Source organism: Brachypodium distachyon, chromosome 3 (assembly GCF_000005505.3).
Source record: "Brachypodium distachyon strain Bd21 chromosome 3, Brachypodium_distachyon_v3.0, whole genome shotgun sequence".
Classification (NCBI taxonomy): domain Eukaryota; kingdom Viridiplantae; phylum Streptophyta; class Magnoliopsida; order Poales; family Poaceae; genus Brachypodium; species Brachypodium distachyon.
Window position 1 is genome coordinate 11,514,708 of NC_016133.3, and position 23,974 is coordinate 11,538,681.

General features: G+C 40.8%; 4 protein-coding genes, 1 long non-coding RNA gene and 1 other non-coding gene across 10 annotated transcripts; 2 read left to right on the forward strand and 4 right to left on the reverse strand.

The window, feature by feature from the left end:
- The first annotated feature begins 41 nt into the window (after positions 1 to 41).
- On the forward strand, positions 42 to 3,280 carry LOC100845208 (RNA-binding protein 42). Of its 2 annotated transcripts, XM_024461590.1 has the most exons (6): positions 42 to 510; positions 602 to 699; positions 1,288 to 1,383; positions 2,587 to 2,683; positions 2,783 to 2,868; positions 2,952 to 3,280. In XM_024461590.1, exons 1-6 carry the CDS (start codon positions 144 to 146, stop codon positions 3,003 to 3,005), a joined length of 798 nt encoding a protein of 265 aa, XP_024317358.1. In that variant the 5' UTR covers positions 42 to 143; the 3' UTR covers positions 3,006 to 3,280. The 2 variants fall into 2 exon arrangements, with proteins under 2 accessions (XP_024317358.1, XP_003573237.1); XM_003573189.4 differs by lacking the exon at positions 1,288 to 1,383 and having other exon boundaries at positions 43 to 510; positions 2,952 to 3,275.
- Positions 3,278 to 6,792, reverse strand: LOC104583521. Of its 4 annotated transcripts, none has more exons than XR_002965034.1 (4): positions 6,442 to 6,792; positions 6,268 to 6,353; positions 4,214 to 4,246; positions 3,278 to 4,057 (listed from the first exon to the last, which is right to left on the reverse strand). It is a non-coding gene; the product is annotated as an uncharacterized LOC104583521 (long non-coding RNA). The 4 variants fall into 4 exon arrangements; XR_002965032.1 differs by having other exon boundaries at positions 4,214 to 4,249; XR_002965031.1 differs by lacking the exon at positions 6,442 to 6,792 and having other exon boundaries at positions 4,214 to 4,249; positions 6,268 to 6,421.
- On the forward strand, positions 4,278 to 11,289 carry LOC100845510 (zinc transporter ZTP29). Its single transcript, XM_010235917.3, has 13 exons — positions 4,278 to 5,161; positions 5,986 to 6,044; positions 6,130 to 6,222; positions 6,290 to 6,376; positions 6,483 to 6,564; positions 7,245 to 7,306; positions 7,457 to 7,513; positions 8,351 to 8,391; positions 8,848 to 8,915; positions 9,575 to 9,631; positions 9,709 to 9,826; positions 10,111 to 10,214; positions 10,924 to 11,289. Exons 1-12 carry the CDS (start codon positions 5,098 to 5,100, stop codon positions 10,154 to 10,156), a joined length of 834 nt encoding a protein of 277 aa, XP_010234219.1. The 5' UTR covers positions 4,278 to 5,097; the 3' UTR covers positions 10,157 to 10,214; positions 10,924 to 11,289.
- A 2,095-nt stretch (positions 11,290 to 13,384) lies between these two features.
- Positions 13,385 to 18,783, reverse strand: LOC100845817 (probable E3 ubiquitin ligase SUD1). Its single transcript, XM_003573191.4, has 9 exons — positions 18,488 to 18,783; positions 17,889 to 18,401; positions 16,677 to 17,276; positions 16,373 to 16,569; positions 15,992 to 16,285; positions 14,852 to 15,009; positions 14,590 to 14,753; positions 14,321 to 14,503; positions 13,385 to 14,200 (listed from the first exon to the last, which is right to left on the reverse strand). The coding sequence occupies exons 1-9, from the start codon at positions 18,698 to 18,700 to the stop codon at positions 13,814 to 13,816; spliced, it is 2,709 nt and encodes a 902-aa protein (XP_003573239.1). The 5' UTR covers positions 18,701 to 18,783; the 3' UTR covers positions 13,385 to 13,813.
- Positions 18,784 to 20,241: 1,458 nt separating this feature from the next.
- TRNAA-CGC lies at positions 20,242 to 20,314 on the reverse strand. Its single transcript has one exon. It is a non-coding gene; the product is annotated as a tRNA-Ala (tRNA).
- Positions 20,315 to 20,424: 110 nt separating this feature from the next.
- On the reverse strand, positions 20,425 to 23,741 carry LOC100846119. Its single transcript, XM_003573192.4, has 8 exons — positions 23,182 to 23,741; positions 23,001 to 23,100; positions 22,817 to 22,882; positions 22,572 to 22,689; positions 22,040 to 22,128; positions 21,758 to 21,819; positions 21,290 to 21,386; positions 20,425 to 20,959 (listed from the first exon to the last, which is right to left on the reverse strand). The coding sequence occupies exons 1-8, from the start codon at positions 23,469 to 23,471 to the stop codon at positions 20,900 to 20,902; spliced, it is 882 nt and encodes a 293-aa protein (XP_003573240.1). The 5' UTR covers positions 23,472 to 23,741; the 3' UTR covers positions 20,425 to 20,899.
- Positions 23,742 to 23,974: the final 233 nt, after the last annotated feature.

Genomic DNA, 23,974 nt, shown 5'->3' on the forward strand with positions numbered 1-23,974 from the left:
TCTATGGCCCATGGACCCAGGCAGGCAGAAAAGGACCCGGTTCCGTTGATCCCCAATTCTGCCTTGAAAGATAGATCCCCAATCTGCGTCGGGGAAGGAAGGAAGGAAGGAACCCTAGCCCAAGGAAGGCGATTGGATTGGACATGTCGTCGGATCCTCGGAGCTCCAATCCGCCCCCTCCTCCCGGTTCTTCGTCGGCGCCGCCCCCGGCCGGGCCCAGTTACTTCCCGCTCCCTTTCCACCTGCAGCAGCAGCCGGCGGCGACCTACCAGTACCAGCAGTACCAGCAGCTGCAGCAAGCGCAGCAACTCTTCCAGCGGGACGCGCAGACCATCACCCCCGAGGCGCTCGAGAGCGTCAAGGCCGCCCTCGCCACCAGCGACGTCCTCGACCCTTCCTCCGCCAGGGCCGCCGCCTCCTCCTCCGACGCCGCCGCCAAGAAGAAGGCCATCCCCCGCCGCGCCGCCGGACAGTCCTGGGAGGATCCCACCCTCACCGAGTGGCCCGACAGTATGCTCTACGTCCTTCTCTTTCAATTCACAATTGTTTTTTCCGACCTCCACCTACCACAACAAAACGTTCAATGTACGCTTCTTTGCAGATGACTACAGGTTATTTTGCGGAGATCTAGGCAACGAAGTTAATGATGATGTTCTCTCCAAAGCTTTTTCACGATTTCCCTCCTTCAACATGGCCAAGGTAAGTACTCCCTCCGTTCCATAATTCTTGTCGAAATATTACATGTATCTAGACGCTTTTTAGGAATAGATACATCCATTTTTGGGCTAATTTGAGACAAGAATTATGGAACGGAGGGAGTAGTATAATAGCTAAAATTTCTTACTATGCCTTTACTGTTTACAGTCTCTTATATCATGCTTATGTTATAATATTCTAAAAAATACACAAGTTTAATACTACCATGACAGCTTTTCTTTAACGATTATTTCTTATTATCCCCGTGTGATCAGCTCAAATATGTAGAATGCTACTTTGGTCAAAGATAAAAGGTTCTGAATCCACTTTATCCCTGGTAACAAGAATTTGAGACTAGAGGGTGTTTGGTTCTCTTCGCTTCTGCACATACTCTAACTAGGAATTTACAAAGGAGCCAGGTCAAATATAAATCCTGATTAAAAAAAGTTAAATCCAGACTTACAAAGGAGCCAGGTCACATAATAATTGCACAATTCTTATCTACTAAAGAAGCTGCACTATAGTTGTAACCAGAAACAGAACTGTCATCTGAGTATGTTCTTCTTTCATCTTGTTGGCAATCGTGGCCAGACTTTCACCCGTGCAATTGACAACTCTATAAGCCCCACAGTAAATTACTCCAAAATCATGAGCTACAGTGTTCCCTGTTTGATCTTCTGGACAAGGGTGAGTCAAACACTAGAAGCTTAGATTATCTATATTTATGAAAATATTTACATACGACACTTGGGAATCATATGTTTTGATTTGTTTGAAAAGTACTTTATAGTATCATAATTTAGGTTATACTAATTTATAGTAATCGGTTCTCAAAGTTATATTTGCAAGACCGTGCCCGTATCCAAAATGTCAAGCTCTCAAAGACTGGAGGGAGTATATCAAAGATATACCAGAATATTAGGTATAGTTTGAAGAAAGTCCCCTTCAAAGTTAATACCACGTGCTATAATATGGTTGATAATCAGGATGCCGTTGGAGAGGGTATGGGCTAACCCGTGTGTTGCCCTCCCCATAATACCCATTACCCATTTTACCCATACCCATTGGACATCAGGGCAATATTGGGCAAACAGAAAAATAATCTCCCAAACACAAGCTGACGGCTCCCCTGAATCAAAATCATCGAACCATCCAAGAAAAAAAAATCCAATCACAATCCCAGGCTTTGTTGAGGCAATGCACCACAAGCACAAATATTTGCAGCTATACAGCCAATCAATAGCCCGTGTGGCACCAGATTGATTCCAAATCTCCTGGATATAAACTGGAAAGGATATTAAACGAGAAAGGACAAGAGTGGAAGAGGATGCCGAGGTCGGTCGGACAGTGACTTGGGCCCGCGGGTAGTTCCCCACAACCTCCCCATACCTTTTGCGCAAAAACGTTTTGACCATACCCAACCCAATTGCATGGGTAATGGATTAGGCAATGGGCAATGGATGCCCAACGGCATCCTGAGTTGATAATGCATGCAACCAAACTTTGTCTAATTTATGATACCATTAATTTTGTTTTCTCACTTACTCTTGGAGACCCTGGACATGTGGGTCTAGGGGAAATGTGAGCATAATCCCCCCTCCCCACAAGGACTGGGTTTCTTCTATAAACTTTTAACTTGGATGTTATGATTACAAACATATACTGTTAAGTTAAATCTTGAATACCTTGCAATGTACAAGATTGACACGGATTGTAAACACAGGGAGCAATTCTGAATAAAATTGCTAAAATGCGATAAGAACTAACCATATTAAGGCCATGCTACTACTAAGTTTTTATAAGACCTATGGTAGTTCAGGTGTACTGTCTGAATTTGGCTTGCATTTCTTGATATTATGACCATGATTGCATTTGCACTCTTTCTTTTAGGTTGTTAGAGATAAGAGGACTGGCAAAACTAAGGGTTATGGGTTTGTGAGCTTTTCAAACCCTACAGACCTTGCTGCAGCAATAAAAGAAATGAATGGTTCGCATTTTTCAGTTATTTCTACTGATCCAATTGCAGCCACTCATCAACTTCCACTGTGTTGCTGTTCTCCTTATCGTTTGAACTCACCGCTTTCAGGAAAATATGTTGGAAACCGCCCTATTAAATTACGTAAGAGCAATTGGAAGGAGAGGACAGATGTTGAGGCTCTACAAAGACAAAAGGTTTACACAACGTTTCCTTATTTAAGCCAAGTTTGTTTATTCTCCTGTCTGCTCTAATTGTGTTCATATTTCCTATCTTTCAGAACCATATTCAGAAGAAACCTAAAATGCTCAAGAAGAGTATTCTTCACAAGTAAAGTTCTATTGAGGCCTACCGAGCCCTCTAAGAAAAAAAAACTGCAAGTCCCTTTTCAGCGGATATGACAGCTTTTAGTTTTTAAATAACCGCTGGAAGCCTGGAAAGCAGTGGTGCTGCATGTTTTTAGTGCTCTGAGCAATTATATATGTTCACTAGCTAAATACCCGTGCCTTGCTACAGATAAATGAATTAGTGCATCCTAACATGTGTAGCTATTTTTATCGTGCTTTGTGCCATGAGTTCTGCAAAAAAAAAAGATGGTTCCACATGTAAGGCTGCATTTGTTTTGGGATGATTCAGCAGCAACGTGGCAAGAAACAAGTCTTTCTTATGGTTACTAGTTGTAATGCTGTACTACCAGGTAGAGAATCAAGCGCAGCAGGAGCAGGATGATTCAGCAGCAACGTGGCAAGAAACAAGTCTTTCTTATGGTTACTAGTTGTAATGCTGTACTACCAGGTAGAGAATCAAGCGCAGCAGGAGCAGGAGCAGAAGCATGTGTAAGGCTGCATTTGTTTTGGGATGATTCAGCAGCGACGTGGCAAGAAACAAGTCTTGTTCTTATGGTTACTAGTTGTAATGCTGTACTACCAGGTTAGAGAATCAAGCGCAGCAGCAGCAGGAGCAGAAGCATGTGGCAGTTGTGGCAGTAGCAGCTACAATTACCTGGGCGCGCTGCTGCAGCTGATGATCCCGTGTGCGGGCAGCCCTGCCTCTGCCTGCTTATCGCCGGCCCGCTCATCTCCGGCGCCGACCGCCAGATGCTCAGCCGCCTCCCCTCCACGTGCGCCGCCACTCCTGCTACGTAGCATGTCCATCTTGCTTTGCTTTACTTTTCTTCTCTTTACTTACAAGGAGTGCTTCCTTCAGGCGGTTGGATTGCATATGCTTTCTCCTCCTTTGTGACGCATAGGGTATTCCTCCTCAGCGGCTATGCATGGCACGCAGCACACAACAGTTAATCTACTACTCTATAAGTGCGCACCACTGGAGTCCTTTCTGTCACGTCCGCGCCCTGCTTACTCCACCTTCCCTCCTTTCACTTTTTAGCTGCAGGACATACAAAATATCGTTACTTTACTGCAATCACTTAGTTATATGATGATCATGATGATGATGCAATGGCGCATTGCAACAGGAGGCATGTTTCATGGCTATAGAACCTACATACACACAAATTACTGGAGCCAAAATGTGTTTCCTCACCTGGACTTGAAACAGTTAGGCCTCCTTCATTTCCTACTGGTACAAATTTAAAATCAGAATGTAAACCGTTAGATTCTAGACAACAAAACATAATGCTTTATGTGATCTACTTTCATCCGCAAAGAAAAAAGATAGTATATCTCAATAATTATATCATATACTTTATGGAAAGAAAACTACATCACAGCAACAGGGTCGTATTTAAATCTGTGCTTGTACAAAAACATGAACTTGCAAGGTTTTCAATCCTAAACAGATTTCTTCACATCTACACAAGGAATCTAGCAGGGAATTACCTCAAGGCCTGACCTAACCTTACCTTGCCTGCAGGCATACATCATACCTCAACCATCAGAATGTCTAAGAACTGAGGTTAGCTAGCAAGCAAGCATACATCAACCATCAGCATGTCTAAGAATTAGGGTAGATAGCAAGCAAGCAGGCATAACTCAAGCATCAGCATGTCCTCGTCGAAGGGAAGCTAGCAAGCAAGCAATCATGTGCCAAGCCATGCCAAACTTGCCCCACGCAACTAAACTTAGCAAATGTTCAGCTAATATTTATGTATACCATAAAAGCCTCAGCCATGGCTGCCTCCTGCTCCACCTGGTCACCCCCTCCCTATCCCTCCCATTCATCTAACTAATCGGCCGTCAATTACATCATCAGCTGCCACGCACAGGCTCCTTGACAACCTAATGCCATAGCACCCATCCTGGCCTGTATATAAAGGTCACATACATGTCCATCACAACAGACCCAATTTATCCATCTTGCCATACCACTCCTGTTCTTCTACTAAATACCCAACCTTCATTTCCTTCCATTGTTACCAAAAGCTAGCGTGCAGAGTATAGATAAGTTCATCAACAATACAAACATATATGGATCCCAAAATTGCTGTTGCTCTCACGCTTTCTCTCGTCGGTGGCTTAAGCACCTCCCTTGGTACTCATATGCACCACTTCTTTCATCCGTTCACTTCTGTTCTATGTTCATAACATATCGTGTATTCATCATGGCATGAACTATTCAATTTGATGCATGCATGCCTTTATTATCTTTTCGTTTCAAAAGATGTAAAATACAGGGTCTTATTTTTTAGTTAGTTGCATGGATCAAGATTTTTCCCATGGTATATCTGAAATGCGAAACTAGGAATGCTTAGTACTATCTTCTGTTCAAAGTAAATGTATAATAGCAAATAAGCAACTATTTTCAATTTGTAATTCACATCTAAAAGCTCAAGAGAAAACTAATAGACTGCTACTATATGGAAAGAAGATTTGTGTGCATAGAACATTTTCAATGAACCACAAGCAAACACGAGGGTTACATGTCCCTATCTGCACTTTCACCACACCCACTTTCACAGAAAAATCCACTCAAACATCATACACTCCTCTATCTTGCCACTGTCTGGTTCACCCTATCCATCCATCGACTCTAACTAGCCTTGAAATAGGTGTAAGTTCTCTAGAAAATGTTTTTTTTTTAAATGTGTCTTCAGTCATATTATAAATTAGTGAGCCCATGTCATATAACCAGTCCCATTAAAAAATCTAACCGGAACAGAGAGGGCACATGAACTGAGTTTCTACAGATAAATCTGTTAGGGCATTACTTAAATTACAGCCAAGAGCAATTCTGTTTCTCAATGGGAAGTTTGCAAAAACAATGGGAATGATAGATTACAGATATCAAATGCTAGATGTTTCACCTCCTGACATTTGCCTACTCATTTGTCAATAATACTTGTATATACTCATCAGGTGCATTACTAGCAATACTAAATCATGCCCCAAACAACAGAACACTCGGGATATTACAGGTGAAATGTGACAATTACTACTTAATGTGATATTTTATTTGTACGCAAATAAACATTTTAACAATTGTTTGACTATTTCTTTTAGGGATTTGCTACTGGACTCATGCTGAGCATGTCTTTCTTTGACTTGGCTTACGATGCTATCAATGCGATTGGTTTCCTGAAAGGAAATCTTTGGGTGAGTAAGCAAGATGTTTTGTCAGGCATTTGAACCCTTTCTTACCTTTTTAGCATGTTCTTTGCAGTTTTTTGCTGGTGCACTTCTATTTTCCGCAATTGCAGATGTATTCCCTGAGCCGGAATGCAACCCTGTAGATGAAAATGACAAACAAGTAAAACTTCCCTCAACTTTATTAGTAGCCATTTTCATCCAGTGTTTCTCAAAAAGAAAACTAACATAGGAATAGGATTTCCCACTCTGCTTTTCATTTGGGAAAGATGACTGGTAATTCAGCAAGGAAGGAACTTATGATGAGACACAGAAGAAGAGTTATCTTTAGTGTAATTGTCACCGCAATTGGTAAGTCTAATGCACTTGACAGCTTATGTGCATTTATGTTGATGTCTTCCTATCTAACAATTTATCAACCATTTAATTGCATTAACAATTCGCTATATCTTTGTGAGCTCAACCTTTCAAATGAGTAATAGGTATCAGCAACATGAAGTAAACGAAACTTGTAACATAAATATCAAAGATCAATCATAGTGTTTTGAACAACATGAGGCCAGGAAAGAGAAAACTTGTCTTTTAAGCAATTATACAGTAATCCACATTTTCATGATAGAATTCTTCAAGTGCATTTACTTATATCTAACATTTTAGTCATGAACTTGAGCACATTGACTCTAAATAAATATATGGGGCTTGTTCATACAAGACAGTGTAAAATACTTTTTGATTAAATAGATTCAGATAATCAGATTGGGTACCAAAATCCAATTTAAGATCCATCATAGACTTGTTCAGTGTATAAAAGAGTGATACCATAGTTTCTGATCCAACAGTACCTATTGAACACGACAACAGTGGTAATTTCCGTATACCAACCAACATTTAAAATAAGTCAAGCATGGAAAATTCTCATAGTTAAGAAAATGATATAGGACAGTATATATATACAAGTAATGCTATGACCCTTTCCTACAAGTATATTATTTGTAATTATTGCATTTATGACAAACTTCTGCCATCAACAGTTGCTGGTGTGAGTTTGCAGAACTTTCCTGTGGGTACTGCCGCTTTTCTTGGAACCGCAAAGGTATTGTTCAGAGCTATTTCTTTCCCTGGTCTGGAAGCATGTTCATTAAGCTGATAACACTGGCAACATAGTGAATAAGTATGAACCAGGAACTGAATAATGATAGTAGTAGTTTTGTTGTGTATCTCATTAATCTTATCCACATTTCAGGGCTTTCGTGTTGGTCTTAACTTGGTTATTGCAATAGCTCTACACTACATCCCAGAGGTAATTGACTCTACCATGGGTTTTGGATAGAATGGGTTCACTATTCGGGTTCATGAAAGCAATTTGTCACCTTGTATGAGTCGAATTCGATGAGGGATATACATCTTTGGTTCACAAATCCGGTCATAAATCCGATGCTTCCAATTCGCTGCCTCCGGTTCAGAGATATAATGAAAAGTTTTATGCATTTTTTTACCATCCCTCCCCGAATCCACCATGATCCCCTCTCCTCTGAGCATGTGGCCACGGCTTGCTGTCTGACACACTGTTGCTGCAAGCTTCCCCTTTGTTGCGTGGCTGGCCTTGGACGCCCAGGACGGCCTGCTGTATGTGCCTCTGTGATGCAACAGATCGAGCTCAGATAGATGCCACCTCTATTTGGAATTTTTCTCTTAGCCACTGGTTTTGATTCCGATTTGGGTTCCCTAGAGTTCGAAGAATCAGAGAGCGAACTTCAACTGATCAGGAGCAATTTCGAACCCTCATCTAGATCGAAAGATCCAGATTGAGGTTCAAAGCCCCTGCCACCAAATCCGGTAACTATGTGGTGGTACCTCCATTCACAATCTCAATCAATTACCAAAATACAAACATGGGACTCAATAATTTCCGTCTTTTATATGCACATCATGTATTGTAGATCTGCAATTTAAGATACATACTGATTAGAATACTATGCTGATAAAAATTTAGACTACTGATTACTTGTGAAAAGTTGGTATATTTCTCTAAATTTTTACACTACTGATTGCTTATTTGATATTTCTTCTAATGACATAATTAAGTTTGCCAGTGCAAAATGTGCTAATCTTTATACTATTTTTTTTTCATGTGCAGGGTATTGCTGTAGCTCTCCCTGCATATTTCGCCACTTGCAGGTACTGGTTATAATTATTATAGAATATAATTCAAGTCTCTGTTTCAAAATAACTATCCATTTGAGGGGATCGATAGCATATATAGTTAATGCAATATTGCACTCTACTCTGACTTTCATATGCTTTAGAAGAGTTAACTAGTTGTAGCATCTCATTTACTAGGGTCATGCATGGTCGATTCTCAATAACTCTTCTTAAATCACTTTTTTAGAACCAACTCATCTGTGCTAAATTATATGTTCAATTATGTATAATGTTAAATTTCACATTCAAATGATCAGCATATAAGAACAGTTTAGTCAGTTTGATTCAAAAGGCTAATCTAACTAGTAATTGCCTAAAGAAGCATATAACTGCAAAAATATACAAAGTGTTAAATCATACCGTAATTGTACTGACCTCAAAGAAAAAAAACTTTGCAGTTCGTAATTTAATTACAATATTATTATGATGCAGCAAATGGCAAGCATTCAAGCTAGCAACACTTTCTGGTTTTGCAGAGCCAATAGGTGTAATTATCGTGGGTATGTTGATTTTTCGTTTTTTCCATTATATGTAGCTTGTCCAAAGCATTTGTGCTACTAATGACCCAATGTAGCACTTTTATCTTAAACAAAACAAAACATAAAAATGGGTGGCGTATTTTCTTACCGATTAAGAACTAAAATAAACAAATAGTATAATATAGTGTTACAATTCACCCATCTGTGACATGAAACATTGCCAACTTTACTATAGATGTTAATATTTGAGATAATATAAAACTACAAGCAACAGAGAGCTCGAAGGTGCCTTAGTAATTTGCAAATCCTCAGGTAACTTAATGTAGACCACTAAGGCACTAAGCACAACAAGGTAAATGCAAACAATTGAGTTACCCGATGAGCCCATGATGTACTGTACGGATCACATGTTACTATCTGATTGGGAAGGTCAGTGGTTAAAAATAGATCATGGTAAATTCCGGACCAAAAAGAAATGTTGTAGTCAGTGACATACAAGAGCTGCATTAAAAAGTGGACAACCACTTGCGACTAATCTTTTCCTAGCACTTATTATTCTTACAAACAGGCCTTTTTTATTTCCAAAGAATGATAACCTTTAATGGTTGAGTTCATGCACAACATTTATACTTTCCTCATTGCATATCAAGCAATGCATATGAAATCTGTTTTTCTTGCAGCATACCTATTTCCGAGCAACTTAAACCCTGAAATATTGGAAGGTCTACTTGGATTAGGTAACTGCAGTTTAATAACTTCTGAAGTAACCAAAACTACATACCAATCTAGCTTCACTCTTTTCCTTTTTGTACAGTGGGTGGAGTCATGGCATTTCTGACACTGTATGAGATGCTACCATTAGCAATTGAATACGCTGGACGCAAGGATGCAGTAAAATCTGTATTTGTCGGCATGGCTTTTATGTCCATGAGGTGTGTATATTATATGCACTGAACATTAGGTGTGTGTAGTCATTTCTCCGGGGGTTATTATGCATGGAAGCTTGTACCAGAGCTGGCCAAATTTATCTACAAGATTAACCAAATTTATCATTATATGTCATATATATGCTTTATGAGCATCAATGATTTTCTACTAACTTTGCTACATCTAGTGCAATTCATATCAGTTGCATTTTCCCTACTTGATTACAAATATGTTCATAATGTCTTTTGACATGCAATATAACTTCCATTTATGTCTTCTGTATTGGCAGCTTGTACTTCCTAGAAGTTAGTCTTCCAAAGGAAATGGCCGCTTAATATTTGAGTCTAACAAACTAAAGCACTGTGGGCAAATGCATCATGAACTTGCAATAAGGTACCTTACTTTTCCTTGAAATTACTGCCACGCTATCTATTAAGATTTAAGAGCAAGTGAATTTTACTGTCATTACAATATATAAAATATAGTTATCAAATTACTATACATAACTGAACATTCAAATGACCATCAAGGTCTATTAGAATTCCTTTCAATTATGTATGAACTCGATATGTCATTAAAATGTCAATAATATTTCATTCAAGCTATGGTGAACGCCAGTGATTGTGCACTGACATAGCTATCCTTGAGGTATCACAAATATTGATTGGGATCCATTTGTCTTAGCTGCAAATTATCCTCAACTACCACCCACTTGCCTAATCAATTTCAGAATTAGACGGCCAAATTGATTCCCTACAGTTGATATTGATTACACGAGAACTTGCAAATATCAATTTCATTGATTTGTATGTTGCATGTAGATACCACTGGACCCGATTGGTCATTGAGAAATGCAAGATGGGTAATTTGGAAAATATATTTTCAGTGAAATATATTCTGCAAACTATAAATGTAACTTCCATGAAGAGAACACAGAGCAAAGATTTTGTTAGTGGAAACTAATTCGGTCATCTTGCCTTTGTATTTCAATCTATGGAATTGGCAAGACTAAACGGCCATATTGCAGCATCACATTTCTGTATTTTCTACATCATGATATTGTTTTATGCAACATGAGCTAATACAATGACTTGCAAACCAGGGTCTTCATCAATGTCCTACAGATGCATGGCTGCAAGAAAGTTATAACTCTCACTCAGACAGGTCATGTACATATCAAATAAAACTGTACATACTGGAAAGAGATAAAACATTCATATGATGTAAATAACAAAAAGGAACATTCTGAGATGAACCACTGATTTCCATTCGCCAAAGATATTTGTACCTCATGTGCTCCAACATAGGAGTATTATACTTTGAAGTTCACTTTATGGAAAGACTATAAGCCTAGTAGCTTGTTACCTTTCTAGTTTTTCCATGAATTACTTTCATCTTCTCTAAGCATTACCATTGACATCCTGTTATGTCAAGCATATAATCAGTCTCTTTCAATGCGTTACTGTAATCCCCGTGGGTTAGCTTTCTGAGGCTTGACATAAAATTTTTGATTTGCCGAACTACCTTGGCTACCATATTAGCCTCAACAACCAACTTGTTTCAATAAAAATGTTATGATTGGGCCAAGTTCTAATCTAAGCTAAAGCTAGTGAAAGATTGACACAGAATAGATTAGGGGACACTAAATTGTGCGTGAATTACTGGCCCAGTCTTCCAAGGTACTTGCTAGAACAACAAATTGGAAATATAGCAGCAAGATAGTAAATGGGATTGGCGGAACTTCCAAGTCTCTACTGACCTTCCTTGAGGTTGAGGATGCTTTGGGTCATTGAGGTCAATACGCAACAGAAAAATTTGTCAGCAGACAAACACACACAAGCTTGGTGCACCCCAACATGGTGTGTTTTCTAGCTTTTATTCAACTCCGCAGAAAAGACTCCAGCAGCTAGAAAGGACTCGTAGTTATATTCGGTACGGGCTTAAGGCCAACCTGGACTTTAAGCCCTTGGAGGACTCATATTCAGTTCAATCTGAATTACATGCAGATTCCAAGAAACAGCGGAAAATACAAACTAAATAACTAAGGGATCTTTTATTTAACAAAACGGCCTGACCACACTAAAGATGATTCTGGTTCCCTGATATGACTCTTATGTGTTATTCTCCACATGCAACTTGTATTAGCAGAACATATCAACATAAATACTCCATGATGGGCTCAGATTACTGTGACGGCTTGAAAAACAGGAATGGCCGAACAAAATATAGATAGGTACAGCTCCTACCAAAATCTTCTGACCCAGGGCCCTAAAGTTATGTTTGCACTTCCTCTGGTCTGGCTCAGGTGATGGTATCTCAATTGCAATTCTACCAACCATCGGTTGACACAATTATCTTACTCTGCCTGACTCCCTCGCCACCGGCACTTTGGTCAAAACAGCATAAAAAAAATTCAAACGCCTCAATTCCAAATAGGCCACAACTTTCTCTAGTGGCAGCATCTCGTATGATATGCAATCTGAGCCCTCCCACCGGAGACAATCTGTCCAGATTGGAGCAGGGCCAGGGGGCGGAGCTACTGCGGTACAAGTGTGCACATCTTACACCCACTAGTTTGGGCAAATAATTTTGGTTATTCTCTAACCCCCTCCCTATTTCCTCCTCCACAAAGCCCATACATCGAGCGGAACATTTAAAAGGGAAGAACAAGCAACTGCTATCCCACACGTTCCCAATCAGAAATCAATCAGAGGCAGCACTGAACTAGTCTAGGATGCGGTAAACTCTGGTGACCGCCGCTGCAGAGCAAGCAGCCGCACGGGCGGATCCAGAAATTGTGAAGGTCGATGGGGATTCGACTAGTCGCTCAGGGTCTAGGGTTTGGAAATACCTCAAAACCCCATGGCCAACGACTGACGACGGGGTGGAGACAGCAGGAACGCGGTGTCCCGACGAGGATGAACCGGAACGGAGACGCGCGTAGAGAGGCGGCGACGGCTGTTGTGCACGGCACCGGCGATGGCGGTGAGAGGCGGATCGACGCGTCGGCGGCGCGGCCATTGGGCACGGCACCGGCGATGGGGGCTACGCGCGTGAGAGGCGGATCGACGCGCCGGCGGCGGCTGTTGGGCAACGGCTATTTTTATTTTATTTTTTATATAAGATGCATCATGGCGAGCCCCGCATGCTGGTTGCTCTTTTTCCTGCCCAACAGCCTAAACCCAACAGGCTCGCCATAGAATTGGAAAACAGAATTGAACTTCTAAATTCTGATTCCATAGGAATGAGAATTCAAGATCAATTCCATTTCATTTGCTCATGGAAAATAGAATTGATACAAGTCAATTCCAAATTCTGTCTGTTTGAACTTCTTGCACAATTGCGACGTATATGGAGAATATACACTTGAAATGGAATTGATACATGTTCCATTTGTTGAACATCATATAGAATTCAGCTTGTTTGAACTTCTTTTTGAATTACAATCTTTCCAACATATTGTCTCTTACTACTGTATGTAAAATAATTGTCATTTGATACATTTGTGTCAGAGATTTAATGATCTTTGTGTTAAATTGCATGAAGAGAAAATATTTAGCATAAAAACCAATGCAGGCAAAATGTTGATTTCAACGATCAAGAGACAGGCGCCATTTGAGCATTGGGATAAGTCTGAGCTCCATGGATCTGTCTGCCTTCTCAACTGCCCCCGCTACTTATTGGTATTCTGGCCCACTCCGCAAGAACACATCAACGGTGCACAACCTTGGGGGTAACAATTCACTTGCCCTGACAAAATCTACGATGAAACCAAAACACTCACAGCATGAAACCAACACAACTCTTCCAGTCCCTACTCTCACATCACATGCAAGGAAAACAGCATCCATATTTACAAGAAAACTCTCTCTGACTGACATCTAATTGCGTATACTCTCCGCCAGTAACGTGGCCTCTTCAATTAGCGCACTAAAAGCTCGCTAGCTAACTAAACTAGTGGAAATGGAGAGAAGGAGCATATGTTCTATCAGCTATACATCATCAGGGTAGTCTCGCAGCCTCTGCCCAATAAGATAGCGATCATCCCGAATCGAATCATGGAGTTTCACCAGGACGCGGCAGAATACCTTGGCAAGGTAGCAGAGCCCGCACAACGCGAGGCTGCCCAACCACGCGAAACGGTGCACCGTTGTGTTCACCGCAACAGAGTATCCGAATCTTGGGAAGAAGCACCCGGCAAGCACGTAAGGAACACCAAGAGCACTCACTAGTTTTGTGGTGATGGGCATCAATACATCTCGCAACACCCACATTGCCCTCAACCCTGCAAACCCATCCTCCTTTGCCTGCGTAAGCTTCCACTCCCACCTTCCATCAATGAAATGCGCCAGGAATGGTGTGTCCCTTGTCCAATGAGCCTTCAACAAAATAACCCAGTTAGAACAATCTTGCAAACTACCTTAATTATGCCAAGTTTGGTATACAGGATAATAATGTAAGTGAAGGTCAGGAAAGCAAAAAGACGAGTTGCAACACACCAACTTAGTCCAAAACTTCAGCGATAACAACCCCAGGAACCAAATGCTGAAAGAGTCTAGAACAGGAATGTCATCGGTGGGCACAATGAAGGGCGACATCAGTAGAAAATCAACCAGGAACATGAAGGGTGATATCAGAAGAAAATCAACCAGCAGTCCAATCAAAATGGGAATGATGACAATCTGGCAGCAGACGACAAACAAGTTACTGAACTGTGGCACAAAATAGAAAAATATACATATATAACCACCATAATCAAATTACTCACCCATATGAACAAAAGCGGAGAGCTCTTCAAAGCAGTTATACCCCATTTGCAGATTACAGAAGCTAGAAGGCGTGTTCTCCCAGAAGTCATGTAGACAAATGAAGTTCTAGAGGCCGCAAAAATAGTTGATATGATGCAAAATCCAACAGCAAAAGCAAACAGATCTAATAGAAAATATTACACAGGTAAGCCCAAATAAGATAAAAATATATTTAATTCCTTTATCGAGGAATATAAATGATCATTTCTAAGCAATCATTACCATTGAATTTTAGTCCACCTGCTACTGGCATCTGAGGGATGGCAAATAACAATGCACGCCCAAGTGAGACTGAAATAATAAGCACAGCAGAATTGAATATCACAACAGTCAGCCATGCTAGAAACACTAGTAGTAGCACACGAACTGCCACAAATCTCCTGTTACAATGGGTAAAGAAGAATATTAGTGGGGACAAGATCTTGAGTATTGCAAAAACTTTAACTCGTTAAATGGTAAGAACAATAAAGAGCAGGTAAGTATAGCTAACAAGCAAGAGATTAAGAAAAACATTTGGGGGACTTCAGAATAAAATTGTGGTGGTACCAAGGATGCGACCGTGATAAGCACATGAGTGAACCATTTCAGACAGTAAAACCAGATTTGGATATCACTTGAATAATTGATCCACTTGTACAAGCTTTTGGCTTGAACAAGCACCTTGGTTTCATTTTGTATTAGCACGTCAACGAGAGTGTAGGAAAACAGAGAATCCCAAAAACACCACAAACACAGAAGAGCTAAAACAAAGGGGAAATACTTGCAAAACAGAAACCAGAAACCTAATGACCTAACTAGCAAAAAAAAAACAGCAATCCATTTTTGACTTGTAAAAGTTTGAGGATCCAAATATTCAATTTTCTAGTTTCTGGGCATACTTGAACCACATATGAAAGTGAGAAGACTTATATTTTAGGAAGAGATGATGAGATTGAGATAGACTACCTCTTCATTTGAAAGGTAAAGAGGAGAAAACAGAACACATGTCAAAACTACTTTCTATCCACCACAATGTCACGTGGAGCATCCATGGCCGCAGCAGCAAGGATACAAGGAAGGAGCTCATGGCTTGAGCCTCAAGTCAGGCCCCAGATTTCCATATCAAATATATTATATTAGTTCCAAATTTCTTTACGATTCGGCTGAAGCTTTCCTATTTCGTAAAACTATAGTCCTATAGTTCCAAATTTCTTTATGCATGCATCTTAAATAATTAATGGACACCAAAATTATAAGGAAATCAAAATAGATCATATGAGAGAATGGATGTAGGCATGGTGCAGTCAGGCTAAAATAGTGCAGAATGTACAGTTCACTGAATGGACAAAAATAGGGGGGCGGGGGGGGGGGGGGGGGGGGCACCTTTTAGCCTTAGCTTCATAAATGCTGCCATGCTGGTCTTTTGGTGCGGCATTATTCCGAACCTCATGTCCACAGGTTCTACCAGAGTGGACAATCAACAAATCCAATAGACCCAGAGCTTGTCCAGTAGTGAGAAACCAATATCGTACTATCTTCTCCATTAGTGTGCCAGGCTCAAGGTATTTGAGTGTATTGCAAATGAGAAACCTCAGAAGAAGAGCACCAGAAAGTAACTCGGCATAGTTTCGTGGTGCTTGCCAAAATGATGTGCCCTTGGCAGGAGGATCGAAAGAGCTACAGTTCAGAATATTAAAATAAATGTGTTCAGTCGCCAAAGGACTGGGAGATACATCAGATGAAGAACAAAAATGGAATACTTACGCGATCTCTAATGGGAACAGCTTAGGTGCCAATCGACCAGCAATTTGCACAGGAACAAGAACGACCATACCAACGTAGATAATTCCAACAAGAAGGCCAGGAAGCTTCTTGAAAGAAAATTTATAGAATGGTTCACACGTGGCTGTTTTCACTTCAGCAAGGTGGGCAAATGGAATACTAACTCCTGGCCTCAATGTCTACTCAAGTACTCAGAGGCAAACAAAAAAAATACTAGTTATACCCCTGAAGCATATAATGCATGCACTATTAAACGATGGGACGACAAAGACAATATGATAAATACCAGGTGAAGAAGACGGGACAACATGGAGTGGAGCTTTAAAAAGCTGAATCCAATAAGCCAATGAAGAGCAATAGAAAAAAAGGATGAAGCCCATAGAAGTTTGAACCTCTGATATACTGTCGCACCAAACATTTCTGAAGTGCAGATATCAAGCAACCAGCCAAAGAGCAAGGGGGGTATTATAAGCGTAATTATGAGATTAAGAGAAATATTGGCAACAGTGATTGAAATTATGATCCCTCTGAACAACTTATGGCAGAAAGAGAATGTCCCACGGACCATTGCATGTATATCAGGCAGCCTTCTAAAGGGGCTCAACAACCAGCATATCCAATTGGTCAAGGCCTTGAAGAAAATTGCAATCAGAAGGCGCTCGCCCCTCGAGTATTGATGAAAAGTATGCATCCCAGTAAAAGTTACACCCAGCGAAAAGATAAATCCATATCCAATTAGAAGCATGGCAACTGTTGAAGTGTATGAGTTGACTTCATCCACAACATTGTCAAAACTGAAACACGATATGCACCATAGGATTATCCTTCCCAGTGAGAAGGGGACAAAACCAAAGATACAAGCGACGGCTATGTCAGCTATTACCACCTGATTAGAAAAGGGTATAGTCAGAATTTCTGGAAATAAGTTTTAAAAAGGTATGCACATAACTAAGCTAAAATGTTGTAGATAAAGCCATTGTGGAATTATCCAAAAAAAAAGGTAAGAATAAATCCTGCAACAGCACGGCGATTAAAGCACCAAGAGAGACAAGCTTAGCCACTACGGTAGTGCACTCAATATAATAATAACCAAAAGAAATCAGCCACCTATATTTATACTACCATTGTAATTTCTATGTATTCAGGGTACAGGCTCATGAGAAGCAAGCCAAGCTAACAATGTGTCGCTCAATTGCAGGGTAGAAGTAAAAAAAAAAAGTACTGAACACCACCGATTGAACAGCGTGTCTATTTTGTTTCGTGTGATGACCATCATTTAAGTTGTACTACTTATGGAAATAACCTGGATGATAAGCAACATCTAGGTTTATACACTTTGAACAGAAGTTATACTGTACTATGAGCAATGGTAAGCAAATTCGCGACAAGATGCTAAATGCTCTAGAATATAAGTATATAAGCAACTGCATAGCTTTTGCACAAAACAACAGGAGCAGTAATAGACGATGAGAGGACACAGGGAGCAAAAACCGTGTACCATCAAGGAAGCTTCAACAGTATGCAGCGCAAGGACTTGCAGGGTATCCAATCCCCCAAACCTGTTCTGAAGGCGAGCCTCTAGGCGAGCAACCCAGAGCGCAAAAGGAGCAACAGCATCAGCGGCAACTCGGGCAAGCCCATTGAGTTGCCTAACATTGTGAAGCTCCCTGAGGAAGGTTCTCCTGAGAGAAACACAGGCGAGTATGGTGTCCACGGAAGGCATGAACCTGAACCTGTAGACGCCATCGGCGAGGATGGAGGTGGCGGAGAGGCGGACGGAGAGCAGGTGGCGCAGCTGGGCAAAGCTCCTGGTGAGGGCGAGGCGCCATGTCCAGAGAGTAGTGAAGGGCATGAGGAACTCCCAGACGAAGACGGAGAAGAGGAGGCAGAGCAGGATGGCAGTCCAGCCCATGATCTTGTTGGCCAAGCCGAGCATGAATTCGGAGACGGGCAGCCTCGCGGGCGCGCCTGGAGCGTAGAGAGGGCTGAGGGCGATGTCACGCTGGCACACCTGGCGGAATTTGGAGCGCGATTAGCCCAGCAGCAGCATGAATTGGAAACACAAGGGGGGGTGGATGGAGGATCGGAGAGAAATACCTCGCATCGAGAGTGGCGGCGGGTGGCGAGCCATCGGAGGAGGCAGTCGTCGTGGACGAAGCGGATGGAGCCGCTGCAGGCGCAGGGGCGGCGAAGGGGGCGATCCGGCTCGGCGGGGAAGCGGCAGATGCGGCACTGGTCCTCTTCTTCGTCTGCCGAGCCGTCCGCCGCCGAGGAGAGCGCCATCTCCGTCGGGGCGGCGGCGGCGGCCATCCTTCTTCCTTGGTCTTCCTCTTGCTGCAGCTTCCTTCCTTCCGTGGGGCAAGGACAAGGACACACCTTCCTTCCTTCCTTCCGTGGGGACGCTTCACTCTCCTTTTTCTCTTTAAACTTAATTCAATTTAATACACGGCAGACCAATTTTATCTGCTGACTCAGATTCCTCTTTCGTTTTAGAGCTTCTTGTATTTAATTTTATTTGTTTCCATATACGGAGTACTTATTTTTAACTTTCTACATTCCTAAATATAAAAAAGTTCTAACTTTGTCGTAACTCAAACTTCTTCAAGTTTGACCAAGTTTGTATAATAATCTACTAAGATCTACGATAGCAAGCGAGTATACTGTGAAAATATATAAAATTTCTGATTTAATGAAACTAATTTCTAATTATAAATGTTGGTAAATTATACAGTAAACTTGATGAAATGAAGAATTTGAGTTATGACAAAGCCAGAGTTTTCTCCCTCTGTTCTTAAATACTCCTGCTGTCCATATTAAGTGACGAAATATTACATGTATCTACACGCTTTTTGGGTATATATACATCCATATTTGAGTCACTTAATATGGGACAGAGGGAGTATAATATTTTTTTAGATTTTTCATGAGCCAAACTTCTTAACGTTTGGCTAGGTTTGTAGATAAATCTACGACATCTTTAATTCTAAATTAGTTTTGTTAAATCCTTCATGATATTTTTTTTAATACTATGGAGTAGAAGTTAGCGAAATTTTCATAAACTTGGTCAAACTCATAGAACATGTTTTATTTAGAAATCGTGGTACTACAACACGTATATATAATAAAAATATAGGATCTAGAATCAATTACTCGACTCTTTCTTAAGCTACTTCTTTTCAACAACACTTTTGAATCAAAATGATTTGTCATCAATCAATCTAACATATGCAATTTTGCAAAAATAACTACCTCCTTTGTTTCAAACTATAAGATGTTTTATTATTTTTCTCAAGTCAAATTTTTTTGATCAAAGTTATAGAAAAGTGCACTGATATCCACAATATGAAATAAGTATACATGGAGACATACATCATGATGAATTTAATAAAAACTAATTTAGACTTATAGATGTAATAGTTTTAAAAAAACATTTGTCAAACTTTGGCTTGCGAGATTCAGATCCTTGTACTTACGAGTAAGGTTTAGGTTAGCAGTTTTTTTTTGTCTCTAACTCTCCGTCAATCAAACATGTTTGTCAAGTTTGTTGGTGTTCAAAGTAGTTTAGAAGTGAAAAAAATAATTCAGATTGCCAAGCCTATTGCGACTACGATGATTTTTTCTACAAATTTGATCTTACTTTGGCTTGTGGATTCAGATGAGTGAGTTTTCCTCCATGACACTCATATAGAGATGCGCTCGCTTGTCAAATTCTTGTGCTCAAATTGGTGGGATAACATTGCAAGAGCTTAGGGGACACCCGTGTGTGTGTGTGTCTTGTTCGTAGTTGGAAAGAAAGGACAAATTTAAGGGAAAAGAATCTATTTTAGTTCTAGATCAGCAAAGACAGATACTGGAGGTGCGGGGAATCGAACCCCGTGCCTCTCGCATGCGAAGCGAGCGCTCTACCATATGAGCTACACCCCCTAATCAGTCAATAAGAGCTAACGGTAACACCAGTTCACTTCCTTATACCTCGCCGATACACCACAGCGGATCTGTATCTTGCTTACTCGCCAATGCAAAAGGCTCATTTGTGTGGCAGAATTGCTTCATAGGCCAAACTTAAGAATCAATTGTTGTACAATGAGAAGAGTAGCAATGATGTCTTAACTTTCTGGCATCATCATTAAAGACAAGCAAAACGTCTCCCCGTAACTACACCCTATATTTACAGCCGTCTGAATCGAAGTCCAACTTCAGCAGCTCCCAATACAACACAACGATAATAAACCACAACTCTCGCCACCTGTTTTACATTTTCCCTTCACTTTCCCCAGGAATCAAGGATAGATAGACAGACGACAATTAGCTCACAACCAAAAGAAGGAAAATGAAACAACATATATCCCTCAAAGGCGCCATTACTTATTCCCGTGCTGCCTTCCTTGGTCAGTAATAACATCATCTAGATTCTACACCGGAGATCTTCTTCATGATGGCATTTGTACAAATCAGCCATGTTTCTTGCTACAGGATGCTTACATCTCCTCAATTCTGATTTATCTTACATTAACTTCGCCCATCTTCCTTCATATGACAGTTATGTGGTATATCACCAGAAGACGCAACCTTCACGAGATCACAATAACGGCAACATGATTATCACAATTACCGAGACTGAATCCAATACTGAACCATGACACTCAAACAATATGTATGCAGACCAATTGAGTGAATTTTCATGTTCCTATTACTCTTGGGATATTTCACATCGTTAACGACAAAGATGTACTATAATACTGCAAATATCCTCAAAACATGGTACATTTATTTTGTTTTTCCTATCTTAGAGCCTGCCAATAGCTAGCTCAACATACTTTACATTTTAACATCCAGTATTATCATGCACGTCATTAAGATCTTCTAGACTCATACAAACACAAGGTTGTGTGATCTTACCGCTCTACCCAGTTGAAGAAGTGAACTTAGGTGGTCTTCATTTACAGGTTCTGGCAAGGGACGCATCTGACCCATGATACCAGGCGTCTCACTCATTCTACAACATAAATTATCTAAGTGAGAAAACTTCAACAAGTAAATAAGCATAATGGCATAAAAGGTTCAAGATCATGCTCTGTCTTGCATCTCACTGCTAATGAGAGGAAGAGTCCTCTGAGGACCACAAAACCCCATAGGAATTTCCTCAAGTCACTCACTCGGTTTCTATTTACAGCACCTTTGGTCTCACATCTGCCATGCAAGATTCTTCACTCGTATACAAGAAATAGTTTGAACATACTAAAATCAAAGTAGATGACAAAAATCACAAACTTATAAAGCTTATGCATATTTGATGTGTGCAATCTAAAGAAACATACATGAAATAAATAAAATATAATAAAAATACAACAGATAACAACGTCATACCTTTTCGAAATTGTTCTGATATTGCTATTCGTACGTAGAAAGAGATCCATGTTCTCCTCCAACTATAGGAAATTTGGAATTTCAGACACGATTAGCACAGCTCAAGCTTTCATGTGTAGCTTTGAATTAATATGCGCTGCATGAAAATGTAAATTTTCATTTACATGTTCCATCTGAGGGTGGTGCCCCCTAGCAGAAGTGCCCACTTCCCACTTACAGTAAAATATGGTGGATTAATAAAGTTATGCCCAATGACAACAGACAAAAGTATATCATGCAAACCTTGAAATTTTCAATATTTGAAGAGATCTGACTGAGTAACTGAATATTTTCCTCCAGAAGATGCTGAGTCGCATCATCTAAAATAGGGACTGCTTGAGAACATGAACATATGAAAATTATTAGGAGAAAAATGAACATGAAATAGTTCCATGAACTTGCACAAGAAAAAAAAAATTAGGCATCATATCTAAGAAGCAATGACATTAGTATGTGGTGTAACATAATCACACTAGCAGATCCTAGAACACAAACATAGGCTATAGTAGTCCTTAAAACTCATCTGATTTCTTCTACTCATCGGAGGCAGCATTAAGCATAAAATTCCAATGTGAACCAGGTCTTTATAAAAAACAGGAAGAAATTATCTCTACATAACTGACCACGACTGAAAATCCCAAGAAAATTGCTCTTCAATCAAAATTCAACCACACATTAGGATTTTAACGATAGAACATTGCACACAATCAGCGGAACAGAAATGAAACATCTGGCCATAGATGGTGCATCGATGTTGAAAATATTTGGGATCAACCTTCGTTAGTGACCAGGCTATTTTGACATGGATGGTGCATTGACATCGAGAAGGGGAATAAGTTATTTGGAGGTGCCATTTGAAAATTAGGTAGCGAGGTAGAAGAAACCATTTTCTCCTGCACAATGTCCAAGCAACTTCATTGTCACAAAAGCATGATTAATACTAGAGATGCAAAAACATGATTAATCTGCAGAGGGTTCAAAGCTATAGCTACCAGAGAAAGAATCTAAATACAAGAATACCTTTGAGTCCCTTATCCTTTTCCCCGCATAGAATTCATCAGGTTTCCTCCTCCTGCTGTCCTTGCCCTGGAATGAACGACAGTAGCATATCAACAAAACGTGTTCTCTCTGCTTGTTACATAGTTACATGATTTGTAATTTGACATCTAACAATCGCAGCTGCTGTTTGATTTGTACGACTTACAGCAGTCCAGCAGCACCTTAGCGCGACGTCCCTGATAGTCCTAGTGGGCAGCATAGCAGCAATCTTGATGTATTTCGTCATGTTGGGCTCACGAGAATACCTAGTTTTGGCACATGAGTATCAGTGTAACAAGTAAAGCGAAGTGGTGCAAGCAGGGAGAGTAGGGGGATCGGATTTGAACCTGACGAGGCCCTCCTTTAGTATGGCGACTTCATAGGCAGTCCAATCGGCGGGCGAGCCAGTGACGAACCTGTAATTCGGCGGCGGCCCGTGGAGCATGCGGGCGCTGGGGGGAGGAGGAGGAGGGAGGAAGACGGGAGGAGGAGGAGGAGCAGGAGCAGGATAATCGGAATTGGCTTGGAAGGAGACCATGCGGTCATCGTGGTGGTGGTGGTGGTGGTGGTGGTAGAGGGAGGAGGAGGGCCCGAAGCTCATCCCCATGCTGGAATCGGCGGCCATGTCCCCGAACATGGGGGAAGCGGAGCAAACCCTAGCTAGGAGGGTGTGGAAGCCATGGAGGCTGGAAGAGAGAGGGGGAGGCAATGCAGACCGAGAAGAGTCGAGTAGGGAGTAAGAGCTCGGGTGCGAGCAATGGCCCGCGAGCAGCAGCCGGAGAACACGGGTGTAGAATTTCGCCGGCGAGCAGCAGCCGGAGGCAGGCAGAGGCGGCGGAATTGACTCGATGCTCTCAGGCTTACTTCCCTGGTCTCTCTCTCCCCTTTTTGCTTCTGCCAAGGACTATCATATCTAATCTAGACAACCTTTTCTTTTCTTTTAGCAACAAACTCACTTTATTTATTTTTGTCACTAAAGAACTCCTTTTGTTTATTCTCAAAAGCTATTACATCCTCTAGTTAACTGATTAAAATTCAAATTATTGTTGTAGGCTCTTTTTTGGAAAACATATTTTATGCGGCTTTCAAAAAGCATAATTCCAGCCATTTTCGATTTCAGAAGGTGAGTCAAGAGAAGTT